Here is a 26,611-nt window from a genome sequence, read left to right on the forward strand (position 1 = left end):
CGGGTTTCTGCTGACCGGGTTTCTGCTGAGTCAGGGTTCAAACTTACAGGGAAAAAGACTAAAAGAGGATCTGAGCAGCAAAAGGTCGGCAGGTTTAACGAGAGAATCAGTGAGATGGTTTGAGGTTAAATACCTGGAGGAAAGACCAGAGCTGATTGGCTAACGAGGACAGAGAGAAAGTGGCACAGTGGTCGAGAGAGGGTAAATACATCTAACCTTGGTAGATTTAACCATGTAACCATGGTAACAAATGGCTGCAGGTTCACAGACTCATAAATTAACTATATTTCTTAATGTGATTCAGACTTGCTTGTGTTCTAATTGAATTAAAATATTTAATTTATTTTGCTTGAATATTAATGTTTTTATTAAATGGCTCCTAAAGACTGCTGAGCAGGAGTCAAGACCGGATCGGTACCGGTACTGATCCGGTCTCATCAGAACCGGAGCAGAAGCAGCAGAACCTGTTTGTTCCCTATAAGTGACCAACAAATTAAAACCCAGTCAGGAAGCACAACTACAACATTAGTGAGACGTCAGACACAGACATGGACTCATGAAGCACAAACTTAATTCTGCTTTAAGTTATTTATCTTAAGGTATTATTTTATAAACATATTATAAAATTGGACATTTGACTTTCTCATCGGAAGATGCAAATGTGAAAGATCACAAGTAAATCGTGGCTCAAAAACTTCCTACATGAGAAACTTCCAGTTATTGTTACCTGGAGAGGTGAGAGCCGTCCGGCTGCACATGGAGCCTCAATCAGAAAACTGAGGACAAGATGGCCGCTAACTTCCATGTAGCTACCGTGCTAGCATGATAGCTACATGGCCGCTAACCTGTAAGCTAGTGGCAGCAAGAAGCCAACCAACACCATGATTGGCTTACAGTGTAGCAGTATTACAGGTTGTAATACTGCTACACAGCGCATCGGCAGCATTTATAGTAACTACACCTTATTTAATCATTAATAAATAGTTAATTAACATTGAAAACATCAATCAGTCGGTACCAGGGAGAAGCTGTTGTAACCATGGTGATCTTTGATCCCACAGATTCTAGCATCCGACTCAAAAGTGTCTTCATCCGGTCTGAAACCGGTTCCGGTTGCCTAGCAACGACGCTGTGGTTGACAGTGTAAATGCTCCGATCCAGAACCAGGTTCTGGTCCGGAGCAGAGCTTTAAAATGAACAGAAACATTTGAGTTGTTTAACCCAGTTTAATGAGACCAAAAGAAACAATTAATATTTAAAATTATGCTCCTTAAATTAAAGTAAAACATCATCAGAGATGATTCCTTACAGCCATAAAAACCTGAGATCAGTGATTGGATAAATTCATCCAGGGCAGAATCAGAACCGGACCCGTTTGTTTCCAGTTCAGCTGCATTAATATTCTCAACAAACATGATTTTTACTTTTACATAGAAATTCATCACACACATCAATAATTTATGTAAAATCACCAAAGTGTCTGGAAAGTGGTAAAGCAGTGACACATGAGAGTCGTGTGGTTTCCATGGTTTCCGTCCCAGCTTCAGACAGAGATCTTCTCTGCATCCGTCAGTGCGCTGTGCAGACAGTAGTAGTCCAGCAGGTGGCGCCACGAACGGCTGAGTTGCAGCAGCTTCTGGTTGCCTTTCCCAGAAAAGGGAAGAAGAAGAAGAAGAAGAGTCAAGGATGGATCTGATTCTGGACCAGATGCTGGACCGGAAGCGGACCTTTATCTGGGAAGGTCTGTGTCGTCTTGTGATTAGAAGGTTGTAAGATTGATTTGTGCCTCTGAGCAAATTGTCCACCGATCTGTGTATCGGTGTGTAAATGTGAGAGGATGTAGCTCTAGTGGAAAGTGTTTTTAAGTGGTCAAAATGATTGGAAAATTATTACAAAAGCCTGGTACTGTTGGACTGGTACCGGATTTTCACCTGCATCACTGGCAGTCAGACGCCAGGTGTGTTGGAGCAGACCTAACCGTCCGTCCCTCTAGTCCAGCCATTCTAAACCACAGGGCCGTGGCCCACATTTGGGCCGCCAGCGCCACCTAGAGGTTTTTATCTGTGGGCCGCGGGTCAGCAAAGTTTACAGAAAGCAGAAACATTGCTATCAGAATGTAGAAACATTCTGATAGCAATGTTTCTACATTGCTATCAGAATTCAAGCACCCAATTGCAATACATATTTCTCCCACTTGGTGGCAGTGATGTGCCAGTCAGTTGTTTAATAAGCGGTGATGAGCAGCAGAAGAAACCAGCCGCTAGGCTACAGCTAACGGTGCTGCAGACATTCAGAGCAGCTCAGGGCTGAAGCTCCTCTTCCCATTAACACCAGTGAACCCAGTGGGTCAGCGAGCCGCGACCACCGGAGCCCGACCGGGTCAGCTGCGTCCGGAGGAACGAGAATCAAAGCGCAGCTGGTTCGTCCAAAGATAATCGGTTCCAATTGTTGGTCAGCAGCTTCCGGTTCCGTCAGTTGAAGCAGTTTTCAAATTAATTAGCAGATTATAAACCTATATTTTCATTAGTACTTTACTTTTTCCCCCAGTACATTTAATTTGAAAATTATTTATTTTAATGTACTTTTGAGCACAAAATTTCATTTAACCAATTTTCACATTTTCCACGTTTTCAATTCAATTCTAATTTATTTTTATCCCAAATGGGCAATTTTTACAGCAAGAATAAAAAACAAAGTGCCAATAAAAAGACGGGTTAAAAAATAAAATAAAAAACAACGAAACATACCAGGACATGAAGTACAAATCAATCATAATGGGAAGAGAACAGCAGTGAATGTGATTATTGATCTACTGCTGTTGCAAACACTAAATCCACGTTTTTTTAGTTATCTAGAGCCACTAGATATAAAAATGATCATTTTTATGCCAAAAACCTTAGAAATGCTTTCATAAAAACAGAAACTTTGAGATTAAACAAGTTTCTAAAAACCCAGAAATTTCTGAGTTTCAAAAGTTGAAAATGTTAAATTTTATAATCCCAGATGATTGTTTTTTTTTTTCTAGAACTTTTCATCTCAGAATTTTTCTCCTGTTGCTGTTTGATCCGTTCCATGAATTTCTGGCCTGATCAGATGTTCTACATGCAGATTTGAGTCCAAATGATCAACAAATCTTCCGATTATCTCATTATGATGACATTTTATTCTGTTTTTGATGGTAAACCATAAATGGATTTGATTTTTGTACTGAACAGGTCAACTTGTTAAACCAATAGATGGTTAGTATATAAATGGGTCCTGGGTCACTTTGGACTGGAAAACTTGGACCCCCAGGTAAAAAAGGTTCTGAATCCCTGCTCTGGTCCAGTCGGTCCTTACCGATGATGCACAGCCCCTCCTTGGCTCTGGTGATGGCTACGTTGATCTGGTGGGGGTCTCCTACAAAGCCAACATGTTTGGCCATCCAGGCGCCATCCGGTTCCTTCTCAAGCTCTCCACTGGGAACGGAGCAGACTGTGGAGAGAATCACGTAGCGCCACTCGCTCCCTGGGAGAAAACAGGATTTGGGTTTGGTTTGGTTCTGATACCAGGCTGAGGAAGAACATCGATTCGTTTCACGGCACAGCGGCGAGGCGGGGGTGTCCAAACAAAGTAGGAACTGAAACTTTACTTCCCACCAAAGGTCATCTCTGGAAATATACTTAGCTGGAAAACATGCGGTCTCACACGACCTCTGACCCAGAGTGACCTTTTTTTTGGAGCCGGGGGGAAACTGGCAATGCAGAACTGAAGCCACTACTTCTGATTATCTAACCTTTAATCAAAGATCGACTTTATTATAAGCAGTGAGCAGTTTTATTTATGCTCAGGGGCGCGGTATAGGGGGGGAAAGTGGTGACAATACTAGGGCCCTGACCAGCAGGGGGCCCTCCACAAGAGGTCATTTGTTTTTTGTTCTTAGAAATGGGAAAAATAAAATAAAAATCGGGGTCTGTCAATTACAAAATTAATCCGATTGTATTTTCAAAGATTGTTTTTAGCAGTAAAACTTTAATGTTTCCACTCCCAGATCAATAAACAAACATCCATATCTGCCCTGATCCCCCCGTCTGGGTTAAACGGTTCGTTCCTGCTTGGAGCTCAGAGTGACGCTGTTAGCAGCAGACAGTGGAAACACGAACGACTGGCTGTTGCTAAGCTGCTAAGAAAAGTTATAAAATCAGGTTTTCAAACAAAAAGAAAAAGGCAAGAGTGTTAATTTAGAACCCAGTTTTTCTCCAAGAGAGGTGAGTAAGTCAGCAGCAGTTCTAACCCACGTCCCTCCTGACCCGTCCTCTCCTGAGTGAAATTAAAGCTGCAGTATGTAACATTTTTATCCATATTTTTTCACATATTTGTTAAAACTGTCATTGTGACATTATGATATGAGGTAATCTGTGAAAAATCTATTTCCTCTGCTTTCTCCCAGTGCTAGAAACAACCAATCAGAGGCAGGAGAATTTTAGTGCTGTCAATCACCATCTCATGTTGCTGCTCATCCCTATGCTGCAGCTAGCATAGCCTGTTGTGAATGCTCAGGTTAGTTAGCATAGCTACCAATGATGGCAGATAAACAGTTTCCTGTAATAAGTTGTTTCTCCCCCATTAGCACATTTAGCAGTGAGTGAATGAGGATGATTGACGGCGCTAAGACCCTCCTCCTGGTTCTGATTGGTTGTTTTGGTCAGAACGGTGCATCACTTTAACCAGTAATTCAGGAAGCAGATGGAGGAGATTGATTGTTTTCAGATTATCTGCCTCATAACAAACTGCTACATGGTGACAGCTGTAACAAATATGGAGAAACATATTTTATTAAAGTTAAACTGAATAAAATGCAGCTACTAGCATGTTTAGAAGTCTGGATTGCTTCATGTGTATTTTGCTTGTTGCTATAGACTGTTGCCATGGAGACGTTTCAGTATCTAAACTAATAGAAAACATTAACAACCTACTAGCATCCTGGATGTGGACTGTTGGATGATAAATTCATGAGCAGCAAATATTGATATAGCAGTAAAATAGTAAATATTGAGCTAATTATCAGTATTGAACCAAAGAAATCAGATGCAGCCTTTAAAACTGATGATATTTATGGGTCAGTTAGACTCAAAACGTTGGAACAGCAGCTGGTCAGGGGGCCAAGATTCCTGGCGGCGCCCCTGTTTATGCTAGAGGATATTTCAGCAAAGCCCAATAAGCCAACTTAAAGTCTGCCAACATTTCTGCATATTGTCTTCCTCTCAACATGATGTGGACCAAAGATCAACACATCAGATGTGAGCAGGTGTCAGAATCAGGCTGATGGACGCCAACGCCGTGCGTCTCTGATATAACAGATGCGTTGGCGCTTTTGGCAGACCTCGCAAAGAGGCAATCAGGAAGAAACACGTTTTCATTGACAGCCAAGATCTGGTGGCTCCAACATGGACCACATTTCTGGCTCATGACTCCTTCATCATGGAGCAAAGCAGGGAAGAGCCTGCAGGTGGCGCTCTAGATGAAGGCTGGCTTCTAGGTGAGTCCATTAAAAACTAAAATGTCTTCTAGCAATTAGGGCCAGACGATCTGGTGCACTATTCCACTATAACCTGCAGGGGGCAGTGGCTGGAAACCCAAACTGCCAGAGCAAAGCAGATTAATATTTTCATAACATTCACCCTGAACTGTGAAACCTCCCATCAGAATCATGACGGCGGCGTGGAAACCTTTTATCACGCTGCTACAACGGCTTCTGGAAATGAGATTCTTTCAACTCTTCACTCATATTGATTTTTGGCTCATGAAATTATGTTTTAACCAGTGATGTCATAGTTACCTTGATAAAGTAACTTAGTTATATTTCTGATTACTTGGTTTGGAAAGTAACTAAGTTACAAAGTAACTTGTTTAGTTGCTTCCAGCAGCTGCTAACAGCAACGCTCCACCTGTGAAAATGACTTTGATCTTTGCCTTAATTGTAATTATAATAGTAACATCAACAATGTGTTTCCACTCATTAGGTTGAGCTGAACTGTTTAATGCTGCAACAGTCCAAAGCTAAACGTCAGTAATCTGTGTGTGTCTCTGTGTGTCCAGCACACAGGCTGCAGAGCCTGGAGGCCCCCCTGGAGGCCCCCCTGGTGGCCCCCCTGGAGGCCCCCCTGAAGGCCCCCCTGGTGGCCCCCCTGGAGGCCCCCTGGAGGCTGGAGGCCCCCTGGTGGCCCCCCTGAAAGCCCCCCTGGAGGGCCCCCTGGAGGCCCCCCTGAAAGCCCCCCTGGAGGCCCCCTGGAGGCCCCCCTGGAGGCCCCCCTGGTGGCCCCCCTGGAGGCCTCCTGGAGGGCCCCCTGGTGGCCCCCCTGGTGGCCCCCCTGGTGGCCCCCCTGAAAGCCCCCCTGGAGGGCCTCCTGGAGGCCCCCCTGGAGGCCCCCCTGGTGGCCCCTTGGAGGCCCCCCTGGAGGCCCCCCTGGTGGCCCCCCTGGAGGCCCCCCTAGAGGGCCCCTGGAGGCTGGAGGCCCCCTGGTGGCCCCCCTGGAGGCCCCCCTAGAGGGCCCCTGGAGGCTGGAGGGCCCCTGGTGGCCCCCCTGGTGGCCTCCCTGAAAGCCCCCCTGGAGGCCCCCCTGGTGGCCCCCCTGGAGGCCCCCCTGAAAGTCCCCCTGGAGGGCCCCCTGGAGGCCCCCCTGGTGGCCCCTTGGAGGCCCCCCTGGAGGCCCCCCTGGAGGCCCCCCTAGAGGGCCCCTGGAGGCTGGAGGCCCCCTGGTGGCCCCCCTGGTGGCCCCCAGCCTCCAGGCTCTGTGTTACGGCCCTGCGTTTGCTGGCGGCACACAGAGCTCCTCCTGCAGCTCCACAGCTCAGACGGCTGCTGCACAGACTGGGACTCTGATCTTCATGTTCATTATTATAGTGGCGTTTAGTCGCACAGCTTTACTGACTCGCTCATTCGTGGCTGTTTCCACGTTTTTACGCTGCTCATGTTAGTCTGGATGTTTCTGGAGCGCGAAGCTCCACGTCGTTCAGCTAATATATGACCCAGTGACTGTAGTCTGACTACTGGGTTTGAAATAGCAACGCGTTGGATTACTGGTTACTGAAAAAAGAGGTCACTGGTTTTAACCATAACCGATTGGAGGACTGAAGCCTGGTGGACCAGGTATGGTCTACAAAGCCACGTAGACTTTTAACATAGATGCTAAGCAGAGTTTTGTAACGAGACCCTGGATCTGGTCGCAGAGAAACTTTTACCTTGGCTTTTTGTGATGGTGGTCACTGTAATTCCTCCCAGTTTCATCTTGGTCAGCTCCTCTCGGATCTCTGCTACTTGAGCGTTATAAGGAGACAGAACCACAATGCTGCTCTCATCCACTCCTGCTTTTACGAGCCTTTCAGCAATCTGTGTCTGAAAAACAATCGGCAGCAATTAAAATCCTTCATTTAATATTATGATTCCGTTACAGGAAACTTTCCTGCCAACAGCCATCACTAATAGTTACAACATTTCATTTCCCTTTGGGATCAACAAAGTATTTTTGAATTTGAAATATCAGGAAAGTAGCTTCAGATACTGCAGGACAAACTGGCCACTCCTCCTCTCTTTCTTCTTCTACTACTCTCCAGTTTGCACCGTTTGCTGTCATTTTCTCTCCACCTGCTCTGTGTTCTGATTGGCTGATTCCTTCCTGGAGGCGGCTGACATGATGCTGCCATCACCTGATCGCTCTCCCTCTCCTGCTGGTTCTACTTTCATCAACATCAGTTCCTCTGTTTCTTCTTCTGCTGTCTTTGCTAACCTCCAGTCAGTCAGGTCACATGGTACTGAGCCCGGTTCTGGTTCTGCTGGAGGTTTCTTCCTGTTAAAGGGGAATTTTTCCTCTCCACTGTTGCTACGCACTGTATGAGGAATTGCTGTAAAGTTAATGATTCCATTAAGTGATTGTCACCCCCTGCTGGCCAGGAGGAGTGAATGCTGTAAGGACCTGCTGGGCTTCCTTGGATAGAAACTTCTGAACAATTAGAGCAAACGGTACAGTTTGAGAACTAGGATCAGTTAGAATGATTGAATTTAATTATTTTTTGTAAAGTGAGATGAAGTGGCACTATAGAAATAAACAGAATTGAATAGCATATTATGATATTAAAGCATGGATAGCGACTGGTGAAGAGAATACCTTTATTTAGTTTTTCATCATCATCATCACTTTTAGACCTCCTCTTCCTCTACTTGCAGGTTTAATCATGTATAAAGCAACTCCTGCTTGGAATCAATACAATCCTTTCCCGAGTCCCTCGATGGATCAATGACATGACCTTGAGATGCTCTTGGAAAAGTTACCATCTTCTAACACTCCAGCACGTTTTGGTTCTGGTAGCTGAACAGAAAATGTTACATACCACTTTCTCTTTCTCATTGTGGTTGACTTTAGATTTGTTGTTGCCCTTTGCAGTCTTCACCACCAAACGAATAGTTTCTCCTTCAACGTGTCCAAACACGATCGGCATCGTCTTGCCGTCAACACGCAAGAGGCTGCTCGGCTGCTCCACACCCGTCTTCAGCTTGCTCTCATAAAATTGCTTTGAGGGAAACTCACAGATGCCCTGGTGCTGTTAAAACCAAACACAGCATGATGGGTTATGGTGCACTGCTGCTGTTACTCATTGAGGAGATATTTGATGTTCACCATTCTGTACTGGGTGTCCAGCATCACAGCCGTGTTTTTATGGAGCCTGGAGAAGTAGCGCTCAAAAAGAGACCTGGCCATCCCCAGCTTCTTCACACTCTGGTTCTTCACGATTGGCTGAAGCTGTTGGTGGTCCCCAATCAGCACCACCTGGCAGACCGCCACAAAGTTCAGAGGTCAGACAGAAGCCAGCAGACACCAGGCTGCTGGAGAAACTTTACTGTCTGTGGATTCAAACAGTTTTTTTTCTGAAATATTCAACTATTTGTTAAAATACTGTAGAAACCCTGTGCCATCTGACGTAGCAAGAGACAAACCTCTTTAGACCATCCTATAAACCAGGGATACTCGACTCCAGGCCTCAAGACAATGACGCAAGTCCTGGTGTTTGATGAGGGAGACACTAGCCAAACCTCGGCTAGCACCGAAGCACTACATGGGGAAGATTTGCTAAATGACTGAGTTTGCCCCAAATGCTAGACTAGGATTAAAACTTTCCTCTCTGATAAAGCTGACAGCTGGTTGAGGTTATTCTGAGATATTTCTGTATTTATGCTGCTACAGGCTTACTGACCACTCCTCTTCCTTCTCCTACTGCTCTACTTTGCACTGATATTTCTACTGTTAACTTAATGTTGTCTGTTATTTTCTCTCCATGGTGTAAAAGAGGAAATGCTATTTATGGAGTTGTTCTTGCGAAACAACTCCATGTAAAATTTTATTGTGCATAAGACTGACTTGACACTGTCATGAACATGAAGGAATCTTTATGAATGTCTATGACTGTTGTCATGAAGTGTCATTCGGTAAATAATGACACTTTTGATGCAAAGTTGCTCTAAAAGTTGCATGAAAAGCCCACTAGAAGTGCTAAATTTGCATTAAAGTGTTGTTATATAGGGTTAGGTTGGCACTTTTAATGGACTTTTAAAGCTAAAGCAACTTTTAGGGCAACTTTGGAATAAAAATGTCATTTACCGAATGACACTTCATGACAACAGTCATAGACATTCATAAAGACTCCTTCATGTTCATGACAGATGTTATGTCAGATTTATGCACACGCCTTCAAATAAAGTGTTACCCAACTCCATAAATGGTAGCCTCAGGTCAGTCTGGGTCGAGCTGACCGGACACCCTCCCTTTCCTTGCATGCAAAGAACAAATTGGACCAAATGTGATTTGGAAAGAAGCTGTTTGGACAGATAAGTGCAACCATTGATTGATGGAAATGGAGCAGATGTTGACTTCCAGAGGTCCCAAATACACAATCCATCTTTACGTAAATCAAGGGCAGTAATGCTGTTGGTCGAAACTTCCCAACTTACACCAGTAGAGATAAGATTCTATAAAAAAGGGTGATGTTAGGAATATGGGGAGATTTTTGGTTTTGCACTGAGGAAGTTGTAAGATGTATCCATGGAAGTGTTGTAATAAATCTCCCAACCCATCTATGGCCTAAAGGAGCAAAAAAAATAAGTCTCTGTGCATTATTTCTTTTACTTATATATTTGAGTTTAGCCGCCTTTCAATTCTACAAAATGGTGACCCGACGAGATTTTGTTCTTACTGCGTGCTTATTAGAACGGTTTGCAAATCAATGCTGCACGTTCATCTATATGCAAACCTCCCAAAAGCTACATTTAGAGTAGTAATGACTAACTGAGTGAACTGAAAGCGGAATTAAAAGAAAATGCAGGAAAGAGCATCTGGTTATGGAAAGGTCTGGAGGAAGACTGGGGAGCCTTAGTACCCAAACTAGGAATAACTCTAGTAGTAGTACTAATTGTTGTTTTCCTGCTTGTGTGTTGTGTGCTCCCTAACCCTATCATGAGGAAATGGATCTTGGTGACTGTATACAGGTGGATGACAAAGGACGGTGAACATCAGACGGACTAATGCACAAGACCGCCTGGACCGGAGAACCCATGACCAATTCAGAGGACTGCTAAGATCAAGGACATTTCGATGCCTGAACTAAAAGTGCTTGTGATTTGTTCAACGGTCTAAGTCAGGAGTCTCAAACTCAGTTTACCTGGGGGCCGCTGGAGGCAGAGTCTGGGTGAGGCTGGGCCGCATAAAGGATTCCACAAAAAACATTTTAAAAATATCCTCAAATGTCATCAACATGTAATTATTTAACCAATACATGAACTGCAGGTGCTTTGGATTGACAAAGACATGATGAGGGTGTGACAAAATTTAGTTTATTCCACTTGGCGTCGCTCTTGTTCTGTTTCATACAAGTCTTTAGCCAGCTAGCAACGATGGAGGACGTCTGGACGCGTGACGTCATCACCGCTTCTACTTGTCAGAACAGCTTGGCGGATGGCGAGCAGCCCGGTACCAGTCGCCTTTCTCTGCGTTTGATTGTGGCATTAATGGTAGAAAGTACCGGAATGGCGACTGCAGGGAAAGGAAACTGGTACCGGACTGGTCCATCATCCGCCTGGTACCGGACTGGTCCATCATCCGCCGCTCTATTGTTACAAGCGTAGTGTGCATGAAGTCGGTGTAGCTTAGCCTAGCACCGAATGTCAGCCATGACGAGGAACGGCGGGCGGGACTTCCTTCAGAGGTCCGCTCACCCTGTGGGCCGCACTAATGCTATACTGTCATATCACGGTGGGGCCACGAGACATCGTCCTGCGGGCCCAATTGGCCCGCGGGCCGCGAGAATGAGACCTCCGGTTTAAAGAGTTCAAGGGAAATGAAAGAACTTGGGTTGGAATGAAATGGACTCATGGGAAAGACACTGTTCGGATTCACCACTACACATATTCGTTACACAATTACAAAACAATACGGGTGGCCTACACATAATTAATAGACTAGGAACACACGTGTTCCTAGTGTGTTCCTAGGAACACACTGAGTGAGAATGTGAACATAAGAGAGTGCATGAATGAGCACAACCATTATGTGACAATATTATTCCTACAAAGACTTTGGTTATTATGATTCAGTACTTCAATTACTCAATCACTCTGTATTATATGTGCTTTATGGACATTTCTTCATAAGTTGTCATCAAGATTATGTATCAATGCTCTTGTATTAACCATTATCATGAATATGTATGATTTGGTTCACTCTGGATCCATGATTGTGTTACATTTGTACCAATTTCATGTGATGCTGGCGGTCGCCTGTGGCGGGAATCATAAGGTATTTTTTTCCCTGAAATAACACAAATCAACAAAAGGCCAACAGTTTTTCATTCTTATACAAATGGAGTTGCACCTGCTCTGTGTTCTGATTGGCTGATTCCTTCCTGGAGGCGGCTGACATGATGCTGCCATCACCTAATCGCTCTCCCTCTCCTGCTGGTTCTACTTTCATGAACATCAGAAATAATCCAACATCAGTTCATCTGTTTCTTCTTCTGAACCTCCAGCTGGTTGGGTCACATGGTACCGGTTCTGGTTCTGCTGGAAGTTCCTTCCTGTTAAAGGGGAGTTTTTCCTCTCCAATAATTGGTCCCAGGAGGAGAGATGAAGCAAGTCAATGACTCGATGAAATTTGCTGGTTTTACTTAGATAGCTTAATCTCTGGTTCTTGAAATAATACAAGTTTACATTTGTTATTTTGGGAGCACAATGCACTTCAATGCATCCTGTGCTATGATGAATTAACTGCATCTGAGAGTAGTAGGACATCTTCATCAATTAATCATCAATTTGGAGTTTTGATATATCGAGGGACTAGATGTGATGTCTTCTCTGGATGTGTCTTTTGTTTTAATGTTTATGATGCATGATGTAAATCAAATTCTTTTTGGGATATTATTAAAACTGACCTGAACTAAAACATGGCTGTTAAAAATCATTGAGGATCTATGAATCTGGAAACCACGTCAGACAGCATGGTACAGTGAAGTCTGAGAAACCAGGACATTTGGTGGAAAAACCTTTAGGGTTAGGCTGGGCAACATGAGGAAACACAGAATGGAGCGTTTTAAGAAGGAGACAGAACCTGTTCTGGATTGTTGCAGACTAACGGAATCAGAGTCTGGGGTTCGGTGGCCATTGCGCTTTCATCGATCAGGATCTGACGTGCACTGACGGTGGAGGAGAGGATGGGAGTGGATGACTGTGTGCACGTGCACAGTATGATATCATGTCTCTTCAGCTCAAGAATCCGAGCTTCTCTGAGAGTCTGCCTGTATCTGCATGAAAAAACAAAGAAGATCTCTTGTTTTTATATCCATTTCATTTTATTGAGCTGTATGATGAAAACACTAGACTTACTCTTTCACCTCCTCAGGAGTCAAGACTTCCTTAAGCCTAATCCGTTCATCAAATTGTTTGATTTTTTCTGAAAGGTGGTTTTGCGGCTCACGGATGCGATGGTGCAAAGTGATGCTCCTAAAATCAATGCAACACAAGTAAGTATAGACGAATAAGGAAACATCTCAGAAGTCACTAGTAGCAGTGAGGTCATCTTTCCAGCTGCTTGCACACTGCAGACATGCTACCTGTGGAGAGTCTTAACTGAAACAGTGCAGTACCTGAGCTCTGGCTTGGACTTGTCCTGGCGAAGTGACCTTTGGGAAAACTGCAGGTCACTGTTTGGATAAGGGTATTCAACGTTCTCTACTTGCTGGCCATAGACTCTGAGGATCCGAAGACTCTTCTTAAACCTCATCAAATACTCTGTGGATCAATCAGACACACATGGCTCCCAATCAAGATCCCAATGTTCAACCAGAACCAATTTAAACATCGTTTCAGAAAGTAAACTTACCTGCAACAACGTCCACTGACTTGTTGGACGGACCGCAGTAGAGAATGACTTCCTGTTTGTCTTTGTCTCTTCGGTCTTCAGATATCCTGGGGTTGTTAGAGTTCCTCTCCAAAAACCAGTACACAATATTCACGCCCACCACCGTCTTCCCAGTTCCTGTCAGACAAATAAAAAGGAGACCTTTAACGCTGCATGTGGAAACAGGAATATTAATCACATTTCTGCTCCCACCTGGTGGTCCTTGTATCAGGGTAAAGCTGTTATTTAGAGCAGCTGCAACCGCTTGAAGCTGACTGTCATTAAGCTCTGGCAGGTCTGCTGGCAACTTTTTCCTGGCGATCTGGTGTTTCAGCACACTGCTTGGCATAACTGGAAGATTAAGCAGCACACAACATAAATTTGTGTCACTTGAATCAAGAGGGCTGGACTCTGCTAGCTTGATTGCAGTGTGTTCATGTGAAGAATAAATCTTCACACTCCAGGGTTGTTAATAGAGTTCGACCCGGCTCTGGCTCTTTGCAATATACTTGGTTCCAATTGGTGAAATCATTGTACAATATGGGATGAATTAGAGCTATGATGAAGGTCTGAGCACTGGCAATCACTCTCGTGTGTTAGTGCTGTTATTTCTTCACTCTTGATGCCAAATGTCAACACAAGGTCTAAAGTACGATAAGAGTTGGAAGCATTGTGAATTCTCTGAGTAAAGCCAATTGACTCTAAGACAGCATTAAAGGCCACTTTTAAGATTAAACTCTAGGTGTCAAAATGAATGTTAACGTCGCCACAATAACATTATCAGTACTTAACACTAAACCAGATAAAACAAATGAGATCTGATTGGAAAATTGAGACTTAGTGTCTGGTGGACAATATAAATAACATCAGTGTTGAATCTGAGGTTAGATTTAAAACGTTCCTGCTGCTGGTAAAGACCAGAACAGTTTTATGATATCCAGCTACTCTTTGGTCTAGTACCGTGTTTCCCCGAAAGTAAGACGGTGTCTTACTTTCTTTTTATCCCCAAAAGCCCCACTATGTCTTACTTTCGGGGTATGTCTTGTATTGGAAAAAAATTGTCGAATTTTTTGTTTTAACCATAAAATTAACATTTATTAACAACCTGAACAGTATTGTATTACCGCATTTTAAGCAGGAGGCGGCAGTGACAAGTGCAGGGGACGGTGCGGTGACGTATGGAGAGAGGGACGGTGCGGTGACGTATGGAGAGAGGGACGGTGCGGTGACGTATGGAGAGAGGGACGGTGCGGTGACGTATGGAGAGAGGGACGGTGCGGTGACGTATGGAGAGAGGGACGGCGCGGTGACGTATGGAGAGAGGGACGGTGCGGTGACGTATGGAGAGAGGGACGGTGCGGTGACGTATGGAGAGAGGGACGGTGCGGTGACGTATGGAGAGAGGGACGGTGCGGTGACGTATGGAGAGAGGGACGGCGCGGTGACGTATGGAGAGAGGGACGGTGCGGTGACGTATGGAGAGAGGGACGGTGCGGTGACGTATGGAGAGAGGGACGGTGCGGTGACGTATGGAGAGAGGGACGGTGCGGTGACGTATGGAGAGAGGGACGGTGCGGTGACGTATGGAGAGGGGGACGGTGCGGACGTGGCCAGGAGGCGGCGCGCAGCTAGATGAGAGGGAGGCGGCAATACCCCCGTGTTTCGTCTTACTTTCGGGGTACGGCTTATATTAGCCGACCCCCCTGAAACCCCCGATACGTCTTACAATCGGGGAAACACGGTAGGTACCACCAGAGCTAGTTTGGCAACTACGAGATCATCAAACTATTTTAAATGGACTGTTCTGTCCATCTGCCCGCCCACAGACTGGAGACCTGACCAGAATCTACTCTGCCTCTCTAATAACTATCCAGACAATAAATCCTCTCTGCAATGATTTTTTATAACCCTTTCAGTTTAGTTAATGGGTGGATGGGTGTTCAGTACTTTTCTTACCTTTTTTGGGAATCTTATGGCCTAGTGCAATCCTCTTGACTAGGTCACATGCTGTTTCAAGGTTGATAACAGCAGCTTCTTTCCGGCTGTAGGAAAACAAAGACAGACATTCATTTTAGAGAAAATGAATGAATTTCATCACCAACCAGAGTTGAAGAGCTTTAAAAGAGGAACTGAAGGAAATGTAAACTCACATGTCAGGCAGGAGCTTTGGGATGATCTCGGCAGTGAAAAGTGTGTTTCTCTTAAAAACACATTCAGGAACACGTTCCATTGGCAGGTGACTGACATGGAAATCCACTTCACTTCCAGTTTTTCTAGAATCTACTTTGGTTGTGAAACCATGAGCCACCCAAGTAAACTCTTTTGGGTCGACCGGTGCAGAATGTTCTAGAGGTAAAAGCAATTTCAGACCTCTTTTCCGAATGCAAAGCAAGCATTTAGCAAGGTCACATTCAATGACCCAATCTGTGATCCATTTCTGATGTAAGAAGAATTTTCCAGTCATAGTGTCTTCCAGCCTCTGAGTGAACTTAACCTCCAGGTTCTCAATGATGATGCCGTCACTTTCCTCCACTGCATTCGCTGCAGATTCCATCTCACAGATGGGTTTCCAGATCTCCATGTATTGCTTTGTGTCTTTATAGAAAAGCTTTGCTGGCTCTTGTGCTGACCGTGTATAACATGAGATGGGGTTGTGGACATGTTGGACACAAATCTCAAACATTGGTTTAATGTGCACCAGCTGGATAACAGGCATGTGACAACCTCTACTCCCTTCTGATGTCATTTGCACCGGCATGGTGCCACCTGGCTGCAGGTGAAGATCAATGTCAGCATAGTGCTGGAAAGCAGATGGTGAATCTTTTGTTTCTGGTCCAAGTGGACTGGTATCCATCAGAAGGGACTTGGACTGGTCCAGGTTTTCTGGTCCAAGTGGACTGGTATCCATCAGAAGGGACTTGGACTGGTCCAGGTTTTCTGGTCCAAGTGGACTGGTATCCATCAGAAGGGACTTGACCTGATCCAGGTTTTCTGTTTGAACTGCTTCAATCACAGCTGTCCAAACTGTCAGTGGAATCTCAATGCATGGACCACGACCTGACATCTTGATCAACTCTTGGTGGATCAGCCTCTCATCCGCTGCATATATCCGCCTTTTCCATTTGAGCATGATGTATTTTTTTTCAGAGTCATAAGTTGGTTGGTCCTCTAACTGTAATTCACTGAACATAACGGACAAAGGCAGACGAAATATGTTCCTGTTGAATGGAAATAACACCTTGAAGCTCTCTTCATCCGGATCTGCAGAAACAACAAAGGCTAGCTTTGGTGCACTCTGCTGTTTTGTGCTCACTGCATAAAAGACCTGTTGAGCCTTTTGCTCAAACTGCTTAACTTTCTTTGAATTGGGGTCAAACTGATGACACAGATCAGTAATCTCAGTACGAGTGTACTGGAGAGCATTGCTACATATGAAAGAGTGCAGGAGCCTCTGTAAGATGAGGTCCATGTAACGTCTAATTGGTGAGGAGGCTTGTGTGTAAGGGTTCAGCTTGAGAGAATGATGTCCAACCTCTGCTGCTTCAGAGGATTTTGAACGGATTAAATATGCTTTGCTTCTGCAGCGTTGCAACTCGTAAATAACGGGTTGGAGCAGAGGGTAGATGTCATCCGCACCCACAAGGTCCACCAGTTTGTCTGTATCGTTTTCTCTCAGAGCTGACTGGAGGTCGTTCCACACAGTCTCCAAAATGGGGAAACGCTCAGTGTGTGGCTCAGGGTTAGGCACAGTTATTTCATCATGGTTGACACTAGAGGACAGTTGTATTAATGCTCCACATTTCTCTTTGAATGTTTCTAGCTTCTCAGGGTCTGGGCTGCTCTGACAGCGGAGCGGTGTGTGATATCTGGCTTTGGACATACATAAGTATTTTGCTGTATAGTTGTTGAAGAACAGACTGATTTCCTCGATCATCTGGTGGGCTTTACGCTTCCCAGGCGACCTGTCGTCATCACCCTGGTAATAAGCCCACTCCCTCCCCAGTCTTAACTTCCTTTGAACTTTAGCAAAGTGGTAGGCCACAGTGACCCCGTCCTCCTCTGTGCTGAATGCGGGAGGATCTCTGTATCTTTGGGTGATGATGTCTTCTGCCTCTTCATAAGTAAACTGCCTTTTGGACCTGATCATGGACAGCTGAAATTTTGGATCTTCAAAAATCTTGTGTGTTTCTTTTTCCACTTTGAGCATCAAGGAGACCGCCCTGCGATCCTGATGCGGCAAAAGACTGAATTGGCCAGTGCTCAAGTTTCCAGGGAACATATGAATAGGTTCTCCTCCTGGGTAATGTGAAGATCCTCGTTCTTCTGCATACTTATCTAGTTCATCACCTGGACTCACATAACTTGCCACATCTGCAATGTGGATTCCCAGCTCATAATGGTCTCCAGTATCTCTAATGCTGATGGCATCATCCAGATCTTTTGCTCCTTCTGGATCAACTGTAAATGTGATTGTTTCAGTTTCATCCTGCCTCTTTTCACTGTCGTTATCTTTTTCTGGAAGACCTTCATATGTATCCAAACTAGTGTATTTGACCTCAAATTCCTCTTTCAACAAAAAAAGTCTGTCATTAAGAGGCCCACTGTTTGGGAGAACATCTGTGACTTTTCCCAAAGGGTAAAGGCAATGCTCTTTCCACCCAATCACCTGCACTACAAAAGCCTTGTCCCTGATCTCACGGACATGGTGAGATCTTACCATGGTCCAGGATCCACTGATTTCCTCCCATACTGGTAGAAAGTTGCGTCTTTGTTCCAGGAGAAGAATGGTTATTTTAGGTGCATTTTTGTTGATGGGCATCATTATCCTTTTTACAAACTTATTACCGGTAGCTGCAGGCCTCTTGGAGTGATCTTCTTCCTCAAGGAAGCATACTAATTCACGGGCAGATTCATTTTCCTTGACAATACCAAGAACTCTAGCTGGCTGCCCTCCCATGGCTGTTTGTACGACCACTTCATCCCCAGTGAAAGCCCTTCCCATGTTGGATCTCCCTTGAACATGTATGCACCAGGTGGGTTTATGAAATGTTACAACATGTCCTCTGTTATAAGACTCCTTCACAAACTTTCCTTTCTTGAATAACTCTGGTTGTTTTTCACGTAACTCTATCAGTTGTTGATCACTAGAAACTTTGAAAGACTTTCCAGACTTCTGGTGGGTAAAGTCTTCAGACTCCAAACTGTCTTCATCTGAACTATATTCAGTTTTCATCTGTTCATATTCGTCTCGCAGCTCTTGCAGAATTGAGTCAGACATGGTTTTCTCATCTATATCTTCCAACTTCTGAAACCTGACTGTTTCTCCTACATCTCGTTCAAAGAAACCTTCAGTATAATGCTTCGGTTCTACACTGTTGTTGCTGAGGCAGTGGAGGATGAAACTTTGCCAGAATCTGGAGCATTTCCCAAAGCAGCAGAGAGCTGCAGCATCTCCAACTACCGTCACCTGAGACTGAGCCCTGGTCATCGCAGTGTTTAAAACACGAGCATCATTGAAGAGAGGCAGGCCAGACGGGTTGGACTCTTTAAGGCTGTCACGGGTTTGTACAGCTGTCAGGATGACTGCTCTGAACTGTTTGCCTGTTAAAAAATGTATTAATTAGGTCAAACTAACATAAGAAAAATCAGACAACTCTTGATCTTTGACATCATGCAGGAAATCCTTCAGGATTGAGGTTTGAACTAGATGAAAGTTACCTTGGACATTTGCGAGAGTTTCAACGTTTACTTCAGAGAAGCCTTTTCTTAAAAGGGTGGATCGAATTTGTCGAACCTGTTGAGAAATGACTATTTAAATTATTAAATGCTATCAATGGCAACAAAGTTTATTTTGGCAATCGCATATTTCCATTTTCTGTATGCGTTCATTAAGTTTGATAATGAAGCAACAGCAGGAGCAACAAGAACTTTAACAAATCAACATTTCAGGAAAAAAACACTTCAAAATGTTAAAGTACAATTTTATACAACAAAAACTTTAGTTATTAAGATTACTTTAAACAATTTTACCTGAGAACCTTCTGACAGAACACAAATGGATTTTAGGTCCTTGGGCCCCCAGTTTGTTGGCCAGTTATTCACAATGTCTTCCACAACCTCAGTGACTTTAAAAGATTCTTGCTTGTTATACCAAGACATAGTCCCAATATCCAAGACACATTCTCCCCGAACATGGTGGAACCGGAGAGCGTGATCATTTGGAGGAGCTGGAACGTCTCCTGAGGCTTCAATCACATCACTCTTTCCAACATAAAAATGAGTGGAGACAAACTCCACAATCTCTTTGGTTGAGCGGTAGTTCTGACTAAAGATGATCCTGCTGCTCTGGGCGGCGTCACATTTTTGTCCTTGATAGTAATGGAACAAACGAGTGAGGAGCGTGCAGTCTGAACGACGGTGGTCGTCCACAGAGAAGAGCTGTGGTCCCATCTGCATGTGATCTCCAGCGAGAATAACTCTGGTGTTTGGCCCAGCGAGACTCAGGGCCAACAAAGCTTCACATTCCAGCATCTGGGAGGCTTCATCGATCAGTATGTGGGTGAAAAGTCCTTCTGCGAGCTTCAGGTCATGAAGCAGTCCTGCCATTGTTGCTGTTGTCACAACTACATTGTGGTCTTCCAGAACATCTTTCTTTGGGGGCAGAAAAGACTTTCTATCTTCAGAGAGAAAACAGTATTTTAAGGTGATCTCATCTGTGGCAAACAGAGCCTTTTCACTGTTGGCCTTGATTCGAATTGGCCTCAGTTTGTTATTTTTACTGATGGCAGGATGAAAGTGTTCTCTGATATACAGGTCTGCAGAACTGAAAGGTACAAAATGGACAAGTTAAAACTCCAGTAGGCTTTGAATGGTATCTTTTGAACATTTGGGAATCAAGGTTAAAGGCCATAAATAAGCTCTCACACTAACTTTATACCAAACTTTATATAGTTTTAAGTTTTGTCCTGGTAAAAAGCAGACCCTTGTTCTATGTTTTACTTCTAGCAGACAAAACAATTCCTTCCTGGAAGCGTTGACATTTTTCATATGTCCAGGGACAACAGATGTAAAATAGCCAATTGGCTAATTCTAGTGCATTTACAGTAATATTTATTCATGTGCAATGTCCCTGCCCAATTAATTTATGAATCTCAGATAATTTTGTATTTAAGTTGTTCACGTAGTCAAACTGATATTATTACACAACATTCTTTTACAGACAGCAAGCAGAACCTTTTAACCAAATCTATACTTCCCCCTCACTTCTACCCTGTAGATGTGTTGATAGATCATTTCTACTCTAAAATTTCAGACATCACTGATTCCATTAAAGTGAAGATTGTGTCTGGTAGGAAGAAATGCTCCACCGGTAAGAAGTGAAAGAAACCTTCGTCGATGGCTGAACATAGACTTCAGGCTTTCTAGTCCCAAAGGGAAAATTATTTTCCACAAACCAGTTCCTGCACTCACATCAATAAGTAGACAATTACAACCAACAACTAGATACACGATGACATAATCACAAACCCTCCTGTGACTGAATCACCTGAACTCCAACAGCGTCTGCAATCAATTTGCCAAGTTCTTTAGAGAAAATTCATCAAAATTTGAGGGTTAATCTGCATATTAGTACTAATTCAGTACCAATCCTGAACCCAAACATAAAAACACACTGAGCTGAAATGACTGATCTCTACCTTCTGGATTGCTTATAATTCGCTGAGTGGATGTTGGCCAACCTTAAGATGACCAATTGCTATTGGTCATTTTACCAAACCAATCAATATTTCTTAATCTACTTTCTGAACCAATCAAGTTACCTGTTGGTATGGGTGCAAATCAGGATTTTGTTCTGCGGACGCCTGCAAAGTTGGACGGCTGCTGTAGCCATGGTGAAGGTCTTCCCGGTTCCAAAAGGTCCATAAATGAGCAGCGGGGCAGTGAACTTTCCTCCATCATGGGTCCCCGTAATAAAGCCAAGTGCAGACTGCTGTTTGGAGTTCAGGTTGTTGTAGGTGACATCACTGACAGGAACTCCACAGAGCTTGAGGTCTGGCAGGACTCTGGTGGTATCAGGAAGCAGGTCTACAGCTTTGTGCATGGTACATAAGCTGAGACGATCCAACTGAAACTGCACCTCCATTTGATAAGATTGGTTGTCTTTCAGAGAAAGATCAGAGCAGCACTGTTTAGACAGCTGTAGGTGTATCTGGTTCTCATTGGTCCTGAGGTTCAGAACCTTGGCTTCATAAACCTTGGACTTTGGATGGAGAGAGTCTACAGGAGCTATCAGGGCTGACTGGACGTTTCGTTTCAGTACCAGTCCTTCAGGACTGTCCATAGTCAGCTTACGAGGGATGGAAACTGGACAGAAAAGTTCTCCTTGACGAGCAAACTCCATCCCAAACTTTGGATCGTTCAACCTATTTATTGTTGTAATTTGTCCACAAATATTTAGTCTAAAGAAAATAACACAAAATGCTTTTTAAAAAGCAGAAACCATTTTGAGACATGTTAAAGAAACCTGTTAAACGAGGATTTACCTTGAAACCACTTGGTCCTCAGCTCTCTCCTCATTGTACAGGAACTCATGCATCTTTGTCTTGTAGTTTTCAGCTGTCAGTGCTGCTTGGCTGTAACAGGAAGGCTTATAGAGAAGGGTTAGCTGGGGAGGCTTGTACGCCTTCATCAACTCTTCCTGTTTTTCTGTTCTGTATGAACAGGGTATTATGACCCTGTTCCCTCGATTCCAGCGCTCTGCACTTTGCAGGATGACGCCATGATTGAAGACTTGCTCCTTAGTGTCATCCCCCAACTGCTGGCCAACTCTGACCTTCAGTTTCTTCAAGAGGACTGGTCTAATTCCAAAATCTAGCACCAACCACTGTTCATACAAGCCTGGGTGTGTAGATGTGAACGATACGGTGATGGAATAGGTCATGTTGTCACTGAGGAACCTTTCGCCTGCAGAGTAGATGCTTGGTTCAGAGCTGCTGTCAGTGAGGCTGAATGAAGCTCCGGGTTCCTGCTTCAGTAAAGCCACATGCAGCAGCTGTCTCTGCAAGAAAACACAGAACAATTTTTGTTTTCAAAGATTTAAAACATCTTGGACACAACCAACTTTTAACACTGAGTGGGAGATGTGATCCAGTTTAGAGAAACGGCGCTTAAACATCTCATCTTTTCAGACAGCAGCAGAAGACTCTGTGGTGTCCTTGCAGTTGGAGGATAAATCAGCAGCAAATAGCACCAGGGGGTTGGGGTACTCTGATGGTTTCAGTGGTTCCTCCTGGTTCCACATTTAGCTTTCTGACATGTGGAAACTGACTCAAGCCTGCCCCCTGCTGGCCACAATAGTCAAAAAGTGCTGGTGATACTTTAATCAGATGCTAACATAGAAACATATATCCATGCTCTGTCTAGACGTGGCCCACTGCTCCTCCACAAACCATTTCATTTATTACAGGATCTCCTCAGAAGCCACAAAGTGCTGCAGACGCCTGTTAATCATCATTAAGGTCAGGGGTGGCAGCAGAGAAACGCCTAAAACCTGCCGGACAGACGACTGAGAGTCTGAGACAGAAAACCTTTTAATAACGGAGAGTTGTCCTGGTTTGTTCTGATCAGTGTTTATATCCTGCAGCCTGAACATCAGAGGCTGGACAGCAGCTGAGCCGATAACAAACATGGAGGATGACGGTAGATCTGATCTCCCACCAGAGACACAAACACACTGGGCCACTGCTACTCAGGATGCACATCTGGCTGTCAGCAGCGCAGCTGCTTCATCTCTGCACAACGTGAAACAAAAGACCTCTCTGGTGTTAGGAAGTGGATTGAAGAACGAACCTGATTGGAGGAAGTTTGGGGGACCAAAACTGACCCTGCAGCTCCAGTTGTGGGAACATGGAAGCTAAAACACTGACCATCATTACTTCAATGGAAATGTCCGAGACAGATGGAAGAAATGAAAATGAGTCCAGACCATCACCAAGTCAGCACAAACTTTTACTTTTTGTGACATATTTTGGTTTGAGTGTGGAGCAATTTTAAAAGGAAGATTTATTTTATATTAACTAATTCTTAGTTTTGCACATCTTATAAAGCTAATGTTCTGTTGAACCACAGCATTTTGTTTCATTTGTTTAAATATTTTTATTTACACTTGGCAACTTATTTGACTGTTTTTTATTAGCCAAAGTTAGACGCACTAAGCGTTTGATTTAGTAGACGTTTATATATAAACATATTTTAATTCTGGTGACTGGTTATTGTCAGGGCTGCACAGTGGTGCAGTTGGTAGAGCTGCTGCCTTGCAGCAAGAAGGTTCTGGGTTCGATTCCCGGTCTTTCTGCATGGAGTCTCCATGTTCTCCCTGCATGGTGGGTTTTCTCCAGGTTCTCCGGTTTCCTCCCACAGTCCAGAAACATGACTGTCAGGTTAACTGGCCTCTCCAGATTCTAAGTTTATAGTTAAGCTTTGCTCTTCTACATTTACTAGCTTCCTTTGTACTGGTTATTCTTTAGTGTTAGATCTATTTTTTATCTGTGCCACTCTCTCTGCCCTCACACCTGTGATCAGTTTGCCCTGCAGTTTATTACTGGGCAAACTGGTGGCTGAATGATGCAATCAGCTGGGACACTGCGGCCCCCACCAGGACCTGTTTGTGAAAATATTGGCTGCACAATCGTCCGTATTGCTCTGGATCATTCAGCCTCTGGTCTGGCTTTGTTTCTGGATACTCAGTCCAACCGAAACGTGTAAATTTGCTTCTACACAGATGAACGCAGCCTGTCTGAATCACTGGGTTTTCCTGGTTCAATGTTTCCATATATGAACAGAGTTTGTTTACCTCTGTCTCCACCGTGAAGGTCCATCTGAGGTCTGCAGAGATGTTTCCTCTCTCCACTGTTAAATCTTCATCACAGGAGACGCTGACATCATCGACCTGTTCAGACAGCTGTTGGGAATCAGAAGTTAAACCTGTCAGATTGCTAGATGTTGTGGCCAAACCCAACCCATCCCAGAGAGACAGGAGGAAACCAGGATCTGCTGGTTTTGTGTCTCTGACGTCTGAAAACATCACAGGAGGAAATTTTCTCTGCTTTCACTGAACTGAGACAGTCGGGTCAATCATCCCCTCTCTGCGCTAACTGAACTCATTTACGAGGTTCATACTCACCACGTAGACTTCACTGCTGCTGTTCCTGTAATCGTCCAGAAGCTGCTGGTTGTAGCACATCAGGCCCTGAGTCTCAATGCTGCTTCTGATCTCCTCTTCCTCTGCAGATCTCATCATCCACTCCTGCAGCTCCTCCTCAGAATGAGCTTTAGGACACTTGGACCCATATTCGCAGGTTTTTGGTCTACAATGCAAACCTTGTGTTAGTATTGCATTAGAATCTGTGTTTTGATGTAAGATGAATTGATGATTGACACTTGACAGTCCTGATTGAATCCTTGTCAGGCAAACTCTCCCATATAATCAGATGATGCTCAGCAGCATCAGGCTGATATTTACCCAGTTCCCTCCTAAAGAACTGGACAGAAAACTGATTTACTTCCAGCATCTGTACTATTAGACTCTGATCTGATTTAGAGACGTGGTGTTGGGTTTCTGCTAAACGAGTAAATTTATCAACATAGAAATGGTTCGACTGAATAGAAAACCGTGCGGCTCGTCTCTTGATGTCGATTGGTGCCGAGTTATTCCAGATAAAATCAGATCAGAGTCGCCTGATGTGGGCCCTGCTCTGGAGAACCTTGTCTTGATCCGGTGTCGGTTCTGCTAAAGATGAGTTGTTTACCTGTCACAGAGCCACAGCTCCGCCCGGCGGCTGTGTGGAGGCTGCCGTTGTCTCCACCTGGTGGTGGTGTCCTGCGCCAGCAGCTGGGCGTGTTCCAGGCTGCAGCAGTGCTTGTAGAAGCTCTCTGGGGATGACAGCAGCAAGAGGCACACCTTGCAGAAGACGGAGAGCTGCTCGGCCTGCGGGTGGCGCTGCCGGCTTAGCTGGAGGAGCTGAGGCCGGACGGAGAGGCCGCTGCGCTCCACCTTCCACACGGCCATCTCCACTTCGCTCTGGGCCTTCTGGCAGTGGCCAGCAGGGTGCCAGCAGGGCTTACCCTGCCTGACGTGGCTGCAGAAGGTGAAGTGGCAGTGAGTGGGCGGGGGGCGCACCTGGCTCACGATGTGCTTGGCGCCACCGTCTGACAGGTGGTGCACCAACACCGGCTCCCAGCGGTGAGCTGCGTCTGCAGAGCACGTCTCGTTCCACCGCTTTGGCGACAGTTTTGTTGGCCGCTCCAGAAAACAATGTTTGCAGAACTCGATGAACTTACCAGAGAAGTTCTGGAGAATGCTCTGAGCTGCCTGTTCTGCAGTTTCTGGACCCGGGTCCGACTCGGCTACTTGTCTGATTAACTCACTTTTACTGATCTTCTTCTCTCTGAGGTGGTTCCACACAGTGGCCTCCTCAGAGCTCCTGGCATAGGTGCATCCCTGACCCAGAGTGTGCTTGGGACACCCAGAACCCTTGACAAAGTAATCACATACTTTATAAACGACTCCGGGACCCATGTGTGCACCTGTGGGCCGCTCAGAGATGACCTTCCACTGGCTCGAGTCCTTCCCTTTAACTAGGAGGAGACTCCTGCTGCACTTGTGGATAACCGACTGGATGCTGTAAGTGACTTCATTTTCCTGTTTGGAGCATAAATCACAAGCCACCTTCAGATCCAGAGCAGCCAGCAGATCTAGTTGAGCTTCTCCTCCACTGGGTTTCTGTTCGTTGTTGCTCTTGGACTGAGCCAACATGCTGCAGAGTTGCTGATGGTCTATCCCATGCTGCTTTTCAAAGGTCCACACTGCAGCTTCCTCATCACTCCTGGCGTAGGAGCAGCGGTTCTTGTGCACGGTGCAGCCATGGCCCTCCTTGAAGTGCCAGCACACTTCGTATCGCTTTGGGTTTGGAAACGCTGGCCGTTTGGAGACGGGCCTCCAAGCACCGCCCCCCCTGGCTCTGCAGAGCAGCACCTGCTGCTCACACCGGTGCTGGCCAGGTCTCAATGTAAAGGTGATCTGGTTCTCCTGGACGCAGCAGCGGCCACAGGCCAGGGCAAGGTCATAGGCCGACTGCAGAGAAGACAACATGGCGATGCCTTCAGAGCGCTGGAGCAAGTTCAGGGGACCATCA

The 26,611-nt window shown here is 45.0% G+C and overlaps 1 protein-coding gene across 5 annotated transcripts; it reads right to left on the bottom strand.

The window, feature by feature from the left end:
- Positions 1-1,212: 1,212 nt before the first annotated feature.
- Positions 1,213-26,611, bottom strand: LOC103477421 (3'-5' exoribonuclease HELZ2). Of its 5 annotated transcripts, XM_081616166.1 has the most exons (19): positions 25,226-26,611; positions 24,601-24,784; positions 24,271-24,378; positions 21,962-22,476; positions 21,239-21,877; positions 19,449-20,241; positions 19,137-19,212; positions 15,569-19,019; positions 15,375-15,460; positions 13,632-13,769; positions 13,401-13,556; positions 13,165-13,309; positions 12,905-13,021; positions 12,630-12,822; positions 8,655-8,804; positions 8,368-8,577; positions 7,222-7,375; positions 3,340-3,507; positions 1,213-1,644 (listed from the first exon to the last, which is right to left on the bottom strand). In XM_081616166.1, exons 1-19 carry the CDS (start codon positions 26,566-26,568, stop codon positions 1,544-1,546), a joined length of 8,727 nt encoding a protein of 2,908 aa, XP_081472292.1. In that variant the 5' UTR covers positions 26,569-26,611; the 3' UTR covers positions 1,213-1,543. The 5 variants fall into 5 exon arrangements, 3 of the variants coding, with proteins under 3 accessions (XP_081472292.1, XP_081472293.1, XP_081472294.1); XM_081616167.1 differs by lacking the exons at positions 8,368-8,577; positions 8,655-8,804; XR_014091094.1 differs by lacking the exons at positions 1,213-1,644; positions 3,340-3,507 and having other exon boundaries at positions 7,243-7,375; positions 8,145-8,577.

This window comes from Poecilia reticulata, chromosome 15, assembly GCF_904066995.2.
Source record: "Poecilia reticulata chromosome 15, P_reticulata-male-v2, whole genome shotgun sequence".
In the NCBI taxonomy this organism is placed as follows: Eukaryota; Metazoa; Chordata; class Actinopteri; order Cyprinodontiformes; family Poeciliidae; genus Poecilia; species Poecilia reticulata.